Source organism: Lonchura striata, chromosome 4 (assembly GCF_050655825.1).
Source record: "Lonchura striata isolate lonStrDom1 chromosome 4, ASM5065582v1, whole genome shotgun sequence".
Lineage (NCBI taxonomy): Eukaryota > Metazoa > Chordata > Aves > Passeriformes > Estrildidae > Lonchura > Lonchura striata.
In genome coordinates, this window is record NC_140706.1 from 12494226 (window position 1) to 12506503 (window position 12278).

General features: G+C 37.8%; 1 protein-coding gene across 6 annotated transcripts in view; it reads left to right on the forward strand.

The window, feature by feature from the left end:
* C4H4orf50 (chromosome 4 C4orf50 homolog) overlaps positions 1-12278 on the forward strand; it is an 83931-nt gene that overhangs the window by 16306 nt on the left and 55347 nt on the right. For all 6 annotated transcript variants that reach the window (XR_014954705.1, XM_077782756.2, XM_085577663.1 and 3 more), the window contains exons 8-11: positions 275-421; positions 4821-4997; positions 7048-7104; positions 7509-7691. Coding sequence is in view for 5 of the 6 variants with exons in the window: in XM_077782756.2 (XP_077638882.2) it covers positions 275-421; positions 4821-4997; positions 7048-7104; positions 7509-7691 (564 nt within the window). In the remaining variant the exon portion in view is untranslated. The remainder of the gene's footprint in view (positions 1-274; positions 422-4820; positions 4998-7047; positions 7105-7508; positions 7692-12278) is intronic.

Consider the following 12278-nt stretch of genomic DNA (forward strand, 5'->3'; position numbering starts at 1 on the left):
GTATTCATTGTACCTTCACGTTTAGAAATAAATTTAAATAATACTTTGGCATAGCTCTAGTGAGATATTCTATAGGACATACTTCTAGAGTTGCATTAATGTCTTATGATAAGATTGTAGTGTATTGTATAACTTCATTTATTTTAATCAATTTATAACAATTCAAAAGCTATGATGTAGAGAGCAGCCTCAAATCCATGGTTGTAAGCTGGTATTGAGAAAGGATACCACTGCAGGACTAATGATACTCAGTAATTTTTGTTCTTCCTGTTAGGCTCAGAAGTGGTACAGAGACCTTGGTTTTGCTGAAACAAGGTGTGAAGAAACCAAAACTCATTTGATGCAGGCTCTCTCAGAACTAGACAGCCTTAAGCAAGAAGTTGGGGACAAGATGCAGGGAAAGCAGCACTGCAAATTAATGGTATGTATGTAAATGGCATGGAGAAAAGCATGGTCCTTGGGAGGAGTGTTCTGGCTGCAGAAACACCCATCACGGGTGTTTGGAAGAGATTTGAAACAAGTGTAGAGCCTCTCCAGGCACTGAAATTTAAAAGAGAGCAGATGTTATGCAAGGTAGACAATCTGTCTGCAGAATAGTCCAGGTTCTGGGCTCTGCATGGGCAATAGAAACATCTCACTTCTTGGTTTAGGAGGGCTCTTGCTCTGCTCTCTTTAGCCAAAGTCATTTTCAGATGGCCTAAATGAAAGGTGTTGGAGGAGTCTGCAGTGTTTCCACTATTTGCCCTTTTTGCCCTGATTTCAGGCCTTGTAGCCCTGATTCCTGGATTTGGACAGCAAAATGACACTGTGGACAGATGGTGTGGATTAAAGTCAAAGTCATTAATGGATGCATGTGGCACAAATATGTGTACCTAAAATCTAGGAAATCCTTCTATCTCACTGGAATGTGTTTATATCACAGAAAGTCTGTGTTTGCTGTAAATTAAACTTTTTTAATTTTCAGGTGGTTCTTTGTCTTGGTACAGGTTTATGTTTTCCACCAAAATAAAGTGTTTTATGGAAAAAACTTTAATTACTGAATAATCTTCTGGAAGCAGCTTTTATAAAGACTTTTTAGCTAACCTTGTAATTATTTTTGCCCTCCTTAACTGGTGAGCTGCAAAGAAGAAATATGCAATTTCTACTAGATGGAAAATCACATTTGTAGCAATCTACAAATATTTGCAGATTCATTTTGAACCAGTTTGATAGATATGGCTTTAGAAGAAAATAGAAACAAATTCTGGAAAATATAAGGATTCTGAAATCAGTTCAGTTGCCTAAATGCCACTGTTTATCCCAGTTTAAGGCCTTAGGGCATCCTGGCTGAAGGTATGCATAGCCACCTGGAAGTCCTAGGCAGTTATTTCATGTTAGATTGTACACCCTACATGGCACTATGGGCTGTTATTTAGACAGCTGAATTCTGACTTTTATATGAAAAATGTAAAATATTTTTCACATCATTCTGATGTATTGGTGTGTAGCATCCTAATACAATAGAATCTATTTCAAGCAAGAGGAAATGCCCAGATTGTTTGAAAATAAAAAGAAATGTGTCACGTGTTTTGTTTAAGCTAACAGATAAGATTTTGGGTGCATTTTTGGCAAATCGAGATTTAATCCTTTTTTAGGGACTGTCTGGGGCAATTAGTGTTTATTATGTTGGTCAGTGAATTAAGGTGGCAATTATTCCTATGACTCACATGGGAATAAAATTCGTCAACCTTGTCAGAATGTTTTTACACTGGAAAAAGTGCAGGTCAGACTTTCACTATAAAACCATGGCACTTTTAAATCACTCCAACAACTTATGTTTTCAAATTACTGTTTATTGATCAGTAGGATACATTTATGCAATACTGTGATGCTGTTTGGTTTAAGTCTGACTTATTGTAGGCTTAGTGTCAAATTTTTGAATACAAGTGTCTCATTCCAGGGTCAAAGATGCAGTCCATGTACTTCACATAGCTGCATTTATCCTTCAGTTGCACTATTCGATGGCAGAACTAATTACCTGCATACTCAAGTCCATTATGTTTTAACCAAATAATATTTATTTTGTTGGCACAATTTAGCAAGTAGTAGAATAGAAAATAGAGTAGATATATCTTAACAAAGGTCATCTTTATTTCAATAATTCACTTTTAAATAAACTTTTTAATATACACCAAGCTGTTGGTAGTATGTTTGTATGAGGCCTTAAAATATAAGTTTTTCTAGATTAAAAGAAAAAGACTTTTTGTCATAGAAAAGATCATGATCTACTTTCCTAGCATCATGTTACTTCCTGAAGGCAGTTTTGTTGACTGGTGATCCAATTTTTGTTTTCAGTTACTTGCTACCCTTGACCAAAACTCTTTTTCGTTACTCAGAGTTACTAATAAACCCTTATACAGTAAATCACAGTAATTTATACTTTTTCCTGTTCTGAATTTCATTTTTCTGGAACACCTCTTGCTGCAATGCTTGAAAGAAGTGAAGATGTGAGCACTCTGGGCTGAGAAACCAAAGTGTTTGAAATATGCTGTGTTTTGAGTGTGTCTTTTAGAACTTTTTGCATTTTTTATGTTCTCCAGGCCCTGCTGCCCAGGGATCCTGGTTGTCACCTGAGACTCCATAAGGCTGTCATGGTATTATTCATTGCAAGTAAAAGAGAGCTAAGATAATATATCTGAAGCTTACTGCTAGGACTCTTTTTCAGTGAACGGTTTGCTAACAGGTGAAATATGCTTAAGCCTAGAAGTTTTTGGGTGATTTTTCTGGGATATTGAGGTGGTGCTGTGATTGAGTTTAAAAGAAATATGGGAGTGAGCAGGAAGGGGGCAGGGTACTGCTTACAGCTTTAAAATTAATATAATTTTGCATTAAATGCACACAGTTAAAAAGGTACCAGGCTTCCCCAGTGAACTCCTGATGACTGTCTGCAAAAAAAGGCCTGTAGCAAAAAAGGTCATATTCCTTCTGATTTTCTCACTGAGTTTTCAGACAAGCACAATTCAAATGAGAGGAGGAAAATATTGGTTTTATTTTTAATGTTTAGGTACCACCTTCAAAAACTAGTGATCTTGCCAGGTTTTACAAGAATGCAGTGTGTTAAATGCTATGTTTTAGGCTTAGTTGTCCTTTGGTTATTTCCCAGTCCCAGCTGCTGGGTCCTTCGTCCTTCTGGAGCTTGACTACATAACCTAATGTCACTGAAAACTGGGACATCTGACAGAGTGCTCATACATAAATCCTGTATGCCTCATTTGTGTGATGAAACTACAGAAAACTGCTAGTGGGTCAGCCAAATGCAAAAGGAAAGATGGAACTTTTCCCTGTCTCTGACCTTCACACAGTTGTTTTATTTCGCCACCTGTTTTTTCCATAAAGCATCTTCAGTTTGGGAGTGTTTCCCTTTTGGTTTTAACATACTTTTTGTGTGGGAGACAAGATGAGGGAAATACCATGTCATGGACTCATCCTCAGGCTTTTGTCCCTGCAGCCCAGGTCTAATCCATCGTGATGCATCCAGCTGTTCCTATTGTTCTCTTGACACAAGAGGGAGCCAAAAAGTTTGGTACAAAGCATCCGACCTGCTCCAAGGCTGTGCACAGAGGACTGGCTTCCCGAGGAGGAGCACTGTGACAGTGACATAATTCTGGTTTAAACTGTGTTGCAGTGATGGGCTGCAGGCAGAGTAATGTGATTTATCAGTTCAGTTTGCTGTTCCCTATGGAATGGTGCCTTCAGCGTGTTGCAGTCAAGTGTGTCAAAGGCAGAAAGGCTGGGAAAAATTTACTCTGGTGTTGTGCATCAGGGCTGAGTATAAACTTCTTTCTCAGTTATATCAATATTTGTAACCATTAAAATTAAACCATCACTCTGTGTTGTCAGAAATGTATATGGTTTTACCACAGTATATCATGGGTCTGACTATAATTTTTAGCTTAATCTTTTATATATATAGATATATAAAGTATATATTCCTTATATACTGATACTTACATTATCAGAAATCTTGACAAACTATGTGTATCAACTCAATATTTTTTTTTATGCAATAGCATGAATGTGTCTCAGGATACTTCCTTCTCCTTCAGATTTGCCTCATTCTAAATCTATATATTTAATCAGGCAGTGTTACTTGTAGGAGCTGACCTTACGATGCTGACCAATAATCCTCTCAATCTAAGTGCATGAAACTGGGGAGAAAAGAAATTGAAGAGTGGGGGAGGAGGAGTTAAATTCAGAAGCTTCTCTTTCTACTTGTTCTATATCACTTGTTCTATGTATATCTATTATTACATTTTAATGTAAAAATATTTTTTAGAAATTTTTACTTAAGATCTTCCAGAATAATCTTCCAGAACAAATAAATATTTGGGAGACTGGAATTATCTTAATGAGATAAATATATGTAGAAAAACAAGGGACAAATTGCTTCTTGTTGAAGCAGGAGACTGGGAACTTCTGAGTTTTTTCCTTACTCACTATGTGACCACAGATTGGTCACTTCATCTGTCTTTGCCCAGTTTCCCCATTTATTAAATCATTGCAATACATGTATTTACCTTGAAGAAATGTTGTGAGAATCCAATTCTATGCTTCTTCTCACAGGGTCAAGTACTCTTTACATATAAAGAGTTTAAGATTAGTGTAAAATATTAGTGCTAATATGCTCATGAATTTTGGGATCATACATTTTATAAGAGCTTGCTTCTTTTTGATGTACAAGGTAGGTAGTTATATTGATTGCTTTGTGGTATAAGACATGACTAAGAATATTTTTGTTGTTTTATGCACCTACATTTAAAATCTGTGTATTTTCTCTCTAGCCTGTGTACGCATTAAAGGATGCCCAGGAAAAAGAAGTGAATAAAATAGCCAGTAAGAGATTGGAGCAGCAAGTGTTGACCTTGAAAGCCCAGCTCAGGGACCAGGCTGCATTTCAAAATCAGTTTCGTGACTTGCAAAATGAAGTGAAACTCCTTCAGGCTCAGCTATGTGAAAAGGTATAAAATAGTTTTCTGTGTGCTCAAATGTTAGCTTAGACATCAGATTCTACATCTCTCTTTTCAAAGGGGAGAAGCAAAATAGTCTTCTTTCCTGGGAATGAATCTGAGGGTAGTTAAATGTTTTCCAGGCATATAAAAATACTACTGTCTTCAGAGAAATAGGGAGAAGATGTAAACTGCCTGTGTGATACATATTATGGAAAAATGATAGATGATAATGAAAATTCAGTGTCTGCTCTAATTAATCTCCATAGTGTAATGCAAGAACAGTGATGCTGAAATTAGTGACCTCCTTGGTATAAATTGTCAGGATTTTTAAAATTTCCCAACTCTCTTTTTCCACTATGTCAGCTTATGAAACTCCAAGCTAATAATAGAATTTTGATAGAGTTTTCCTAACTTTTTTGGTTCATCTGCTAGGGTAACACATGAAGAGTTTCATTCAGACATTTTCAGATAGGTGTGTGGTTTGGATTTTTGCCATGCTTATTTTGATGAGAACCTCCATGTATGCACAAATGCACTGACACAAGTTTGTACACTTGTGCATTATATTTCACCTGGCAAACCAGAGTAGGTGCATTAAGATTTGCAAAGCTGCTGCTCTGAGAGTGACTACAGCTACTGAACTCTTGGGTGGAAACAAATTCCTCTTAGGACTTCTTTCCTTTAGATTTTGTTTCCTATTGGGAACTATATTTTGGAATGGATGTGAGCCAAATTGGAATTGCTCATCAGGCTCTTGAACAGCTACTAAATGGCATGTTCTCAATAGTGCTCTTTGTTCTTCATAGCCTGATAGAAAGAGTAGAACATGCTTCTACTCTGGAATACAAGAGATTATTGTCTTCTCCCTACTGGGAACAGGTTTCATTCTACTTTCTCCACAGTAAACCCATCTTTCTACAATTTTTGTTTTTCTTTTCTTGTTGATTGTCTGTCTGGGGGTGTAGTTTTGTTTTGTTTTTCCTAGCCTCATCCTGTGCTGTGGTTTGCTCTAAACCAGTCCTGTAAAGAGGGTAGTGGCTTCTCTCTGGCATGTGCTAGGGGATGCTTCTTAGAAGAACAGTGCTGGTAAAATGAAACTGTTCTTTAGTGTCTGGTGTCACATCAGGTGAGTGAAGGGTGAGATGTGCTGTCCATATAAATGGACAAATCATAAGCTCTTTGTTCCCCCAGTGCTAGTGCATGTTTCCCCTGTCCTGCTTGCTCTGATTCCTCCCAAGCCCACAATTTATTAGCTGAGGACAATGTGATCTTTTTCAGCATAACTGATTTCTCATAAAGGAGAGTTTTTTTAATGATGAATATAATATACTTCTGTAAACTTTATAGAAATATAAATTGTCAGGCAAAATAAATGCACAGGAGTCTGCATTGTCAAGAAATACTGTATTAATTCATAATGGTAATGGATTTTATGTTGCAAGATCCTGTATTTTTTTTTCTGCATAATCAGAAAGTAGGGTTACTATCAGTAGATTTTAATCATAAGGAGAGACTAAATAATCTGGCCTCCCCTGCTTTACCTCCTAATAGAGGACATGTATCAGCTGTGTCAGAGTAAAAGGTTGTTGATGTTTCCTTTTCAGAATAGAGAATATGCATGCAGAAAATCCCTCCTCTTTTCTCTAATTTTAAAATATAATATTTATAAGGAAAGGGGAAAATTTTCCCCAAATAATGTTTTGGAAGATTCACAGAGTAAATATGAGCATGAGTGCATAATGAAGGATACCAAGTCTTTACTGTGATACTGCTTTGATTAAATAACCTCACTGATCTAAGGCTCCATCTAAGAACACCCAAAAGCCTTTGTTAATTTTTAAGATCAATGCTAATGTGAGTAGGGCAGTGTTTGTATGCCAGAGCCTATCTGTGTGCAACCAATGCCTTACACTGATCCATCTTGTTTGTGGCACAGGGTTGCACAGATATGCAAAGTGTACATCTCAGTGTCAGGTCTAAAACAAATACCAAAGAACTGCTGGAGTATTTCAAAGTGATTCTTGGATAAATTGATGCAGGATATTTTTCAACCTTTCAGGAGAAAGAACTGCAGAAGAGAAAGTCTGAAGTGAAGTTGACATTAGCTCCTCTGAAGGTACTGTGTTTCCCTGAGCACTGATTCAGGACCTACACAAGGGGGTATCCCTTTGCTTACAGGCTTCTGTGCCTGTGCCTTCCTTGTGCAGCTGCCCCTGATTAGCTGGATGCTGCTGGGTTTCACTTTAGGCAAGGGCTCACTGACATTATTGCAAGGTTACTTTCAGCCTGTCAAAAGGGAGACCTTGCACATGGAAAGGGAACATCTCTTTCCAGTTTATCTGTGCATATATATTGCTCTTGAAGGTGTGGAGGCATCTAATAATGTACAGACACAGAATACGATCTATAGCTTTGGGCCAGAACGTGGAATTACAGATCAGACACAAAATGTAATCTTGCAGTCTCAGAAGGGAGTGAAATGACAGAGCCATGGAATGTTTATGTGTTCATGCCACACAGGCTAAGCTGGCTTGCCTCACCCAAAAGTGCCAGGAAAGGAACAGCTTCATTAGGAGAATGCATGGTGAATTCCACAGGCAGGGATTTATTAACTCTGCATTTGATGAAGAGATGAAGAACCTGGTGAATGACATTACCCTGGCAGAGTACATGGTTGCTTTTACACCGCTGTGTGATCAAGAGGTAAGTGCTCCTACTTCCTTGTAGGATCTTCATGTGTACACTGTTGAATTAAGTGATGGCTTTCAAAGTGTTTAGTGAGACTTAATGTGTAATTATAAAATATATTTCATTGCTTAATATAAGTATTGCTTCAGACAAATCAGTGGAGCTGGACATTTTACTGTTGTTGTAGGCAGGGTCTAAATTTCAGGAGCTTAAAGCAAATTGCATCAATGTTCCATGCAAGAAAACGCTCCCCATATTTTGAGTATGTATCTGATGGATAATGCAGCACATATTACCCAATTTCATTTTAACTATGAATTTTGCATTTCTTTCCTGCATAATGCATTATTTCAGATTTCTGAGGAAGTCAGGAAAAGAAAGGTCAATAGTGAAGATTTTAAGACTTAAGTCAACTCAGTGGACATTTGTATTTGAAAGGGCTAGTCACTTGTGTTTCTCTGGCAAGGCAAAAGTGGGAAAGAGTCTGTTTCACACCTGGTTATATTCAATATTGTCATTAGTATCTTGGATGCTAGGAATAAATTTCCTAATTTTGGAGTTGCACCTACTTGAAGACTTTCTTAAGGACAAGAGTCTCCATCTGGCAACCTGAAGAAACAGGAATTCTCTTGCAGTACTTCAGTGTCCATCAACAAGTTTTTCTTCCTTTTGGTCTTGGGGTTGGGTTTTTTTTGCCTGTAAAAGTACCCAAACAATATTTGGTAGTGTTTGTATCAACTACCCTCAAGTAGAATCTTTTTGGTTAAAAGTGGGGTTGGAGGAGGAAATACTGTGTTTTACAAATTTGTGTAATATTGTGTGCTCTTCACAACAGAGCACAGAATATTAGTTCATACTATATATTGTACTTCAGCTGTCACAATGCACTGCAAAATGAATACATAAAAATAATTTATCTTAATGACACTTGACATTTTCACCAGCAGAAGGTGCTCAAAATGGGCGTATATTATCTACAGACTTATTTTTCTGACGATTTTGCATTTTTACACACTGAGTGGTATTCTGTATCATGTTGATAGTGCTTATTCTTACAGTGTTATTAAGTGTTGCAAACTATCAGTCATACTTGTTTTTGTGGCAAAAAGCAGTTTAACTGCGTGTTAAGGAAAAGGTGGATTGATTCCAGGGGCAGACTCTGTGTCTGGCTGTGTCTCCTTGAGTACCTCAAGTGTGGCTCCACCACTGCCTCACCCAAGCTCCCACTGCACAGGAGTGTTTTATGGAGCTCATCTGTCAGAAGGGAGAAAGTACTCCACTGCCTTCAGACTTTTCTCAGACACTGCTGTGATAGATGAGCATTAGTAAAGCTTGCCAATAGATATCAAAATAGTGTTCACACTCACCCTATCTCCCTAAATGTTCAATTATCACAAAACTTAGGTTCAACAAGAAAGAATTAGATTAAATATATATTCTGATAGTCAGTGAACTTACCTGCAGCCTAGAGCCCCATATTAAATCCCCTGCTTTGACAGATATTTAGCTGTTCATACTAAGTGGACCACAAGCCCCTTCCCATGGTGGTTAGCGCTGTAGTGGCCAGAGGTCTCACTTAGGCACAAATAGGATTCAAGCCTGGGGGTTTTTATCATGCAGAGAACAAACTGGCTCTTGCTGAGTGTCTGACACTGAGCTAAAGGCTCTTCTGGTTTGTGATAAGTAGTTCCACGTATTACAGGGGAAAACTTTGCTATCAAGGAAGAGTCGAATATTCTCATGAAAAATGTCTATTTCTATGAATCAGGTTTCCAAAGGAAGACACTGCAATGAGAAAATGTCCAAGTTTCCCTACTACTAATTTAATAATGTTTACAATTTATAAAAAAAGACTGTTTCATATTCATGTAGTACATTCCTTTGGTTTAAAAGATCTTGTACTGAGTTCTGTAGACATATGTTTTAAGTGAACTGACTTTTCATCTTGGAAGTTTTATTTCTTGCTTTCAACTCTTATTCTCACTGGACTTCACATCTAAGATTCCAGAGCTATGCCCAACATCCACTTACATAAAATTCCTTTGAAAGCTCATTCCTTCCTTCCCCTCAGTTTTTCACTTCTACAGTGTTCCTAACATTAGAATTCTACTATACAAAACCCGGTGGACTGTTCAGGGGGTTTTTTGCCTTTTATTTTCCCTTTTAAATTAAAGATTTGCAATTGGCTTTATTAATTTCTGGACCCAGTAACAAGTGGAAGCCTGTCACACATTGGCAGCAAACCTCTGTGCCTTCACTTACTGATGAATTTTAGCTCAAAGTTTGCAGTGATGCCTGAAGAACTGATACAGAGCCTTTTGAAGGGAAAGGGGACTCTGTATTCAATTCAGTGCCTCGCATTTCAGTAAAAAACTTGGAGTCATTTTCTCAGAGAAAAAATTGGTTCACAGTTCTATTAAGAACTCTTTTTTTTTTTTCCCTTCTTTTTCGTCTGTACATGGAATTAGAGGGGATAGAGCTGCTTCAGCTGGGGATGCCCCAGCTTTGGTGGGGAACTAATGGGCACCACTACGTTACTTATACTTACAGACCAAGGCAAACTTCAGCTCTTTGCTTATGCAGGACACAGTGGATGGCTGGTCATTTCCTTCTGTTTGCCAGATTTTCATCCCCATTAAAATACTAAACCACAAAGATGGTGTTATGCAAAACCCACTGTCTTTGGAGCTTCTCTTCAGACTTCACTTTCAGCATTCATGGCTCTGCTCTCAGACATGATAAATCCCTGTTGTTCCTGTGGCTTTATTTTGCTGGCTAACTCAAGACTTCATCAGTTCAGTTCAGCAGAGCAGCATACATTTTGAAACTTGACATTCTTGATTATTTTCACAGCCCAGCATTACATTCAAATGTTTGTGAGTGAGAAATAAGATTTGCTTGAATCATGTAGTATCTCATAATTTTGTTCCAGCAGTGCACTCTTCAGTGAGGTCAGATACATGCTAGAGTAGTATGTTCATAAAAGAAAGCCAGTTTTTCTTCTCTTAATAAGTCCCTGTAAAGAGGACTAGGTTTTGAATTACTTTTCCTCACAATAAAACTCTACACCATGAAACTCTTTATTTGTAATTTAGTTTAATTGAGCAATTTAATATAATTTAAATTAATTTTAGTGGGTTTTTTTAGTAAACTTATATGATTGCACAGAAGGGGTTTTATTTCAATTCTTTTTCATCCACCACCTATGCCACTTTGATGAAAGCAAAAATTCTATGCAGGATGGTGAACAAATGCTGCCTCTCAGCTTTGAAAAAAGTCATCTTCTGAGCAGTCATTGGAATGAGAATGTATGTCTAATATGGACTTGAAATTTTTGGAGGCACGGAGAAGTTAATTTCTAAGGCTTTGTGATATATTCTCTTTTTAAAAGACTTGAGAAACCATTGCAGCCCATTGGAGTGGAGCAATAATAAATGTTGGCAATAGAAATATTTTAAAACCTTTTCTTGTTTTGTGTCTGGAAAGTAAAAAGCATGTGGCTGAAGAGGACACATTCCTGGGACAAGGGCTGCCTCCAGCGGGTACATGTGGCACTCGGCTCAATGCCATAGCTGGGATTCACGTGCCCAGTGTCAGACACAAAATGTGTGTCCATCTTTGGCCTTTTGTCTTGTCCCATTTTAATCACCTCCTTTTGAATGCTGATTTTTTTTTTTTAATTGGAAGGACCTTGGCCTCATATTCCTTTTCTTGCTATTGTCAAATTAATTCATGGACATTATTAACAGTTATTGTTTTTCTGCCTTTCCCAGTGAAAAGAACACAGGACAGCATTCATCAGCTGATCTTGGACATTCATGTTCACGAAACATCAAACAAAAAAGGACTGGGACTTAGCTGTGCAACAGCTGCTTTACTTGGGATGGTAAAAGTGGGAAGCAAGAGAAGATGTTCCAGATGAGTAATAGGATGTGTGAAAGAGGAGGCTCGATTTTTTTCCTGAGTTTAGTTGTCTACTTGCAGTTTAAGAACCAGGATTTACCCAGACTGGGTGGCTTGAGCATGAGGCAGTGTCAGTGCTGCTTTGATGGATCAGAGAGCCACACAGAGGAGCAAGTGAGCTTGGCTCCTCTTTCATATGGACTCACCCCAGCCAGTACAGTTGTGCGGTATTTTTGGCCTTTTCTCTCTCTTTTGGGCTAGGTGTGGAGAAAAAGGAGTATGTTTAATTCTTTCCTTCAAATGATTAAGCAAACAGCCTCTGTCTGGATGACTGTAATGGAAAATTCTGCTCATCCAATTTTTCTTGTGCTGGAACACTTTGACCTGATGATATATTTTATATATTCTTTCCATAGTGGATCTGAAACCATTGTGGCTGTTTGCCCTCATTTCTTGGGGCTGAAAGGGAATTTGTGAAAGGAATGTAGGGATAAATGGTAGTGCTTTTTAATGCTTTTCATGCGGTCATCTTAAACCTTATGGATGGAAAGCTCCAGGCAAGGAATGTGTCCAGTGCAGTGAATTGTTTTACAGAATAGGGTTTAAATGCTCAGAACAGCATAGCTTAATTCTTCTTTCTGTCAAGGGATTTCTTCTGAGATATATTTGGGTAGAACAATGCTTTTTGTTTCTATTTCT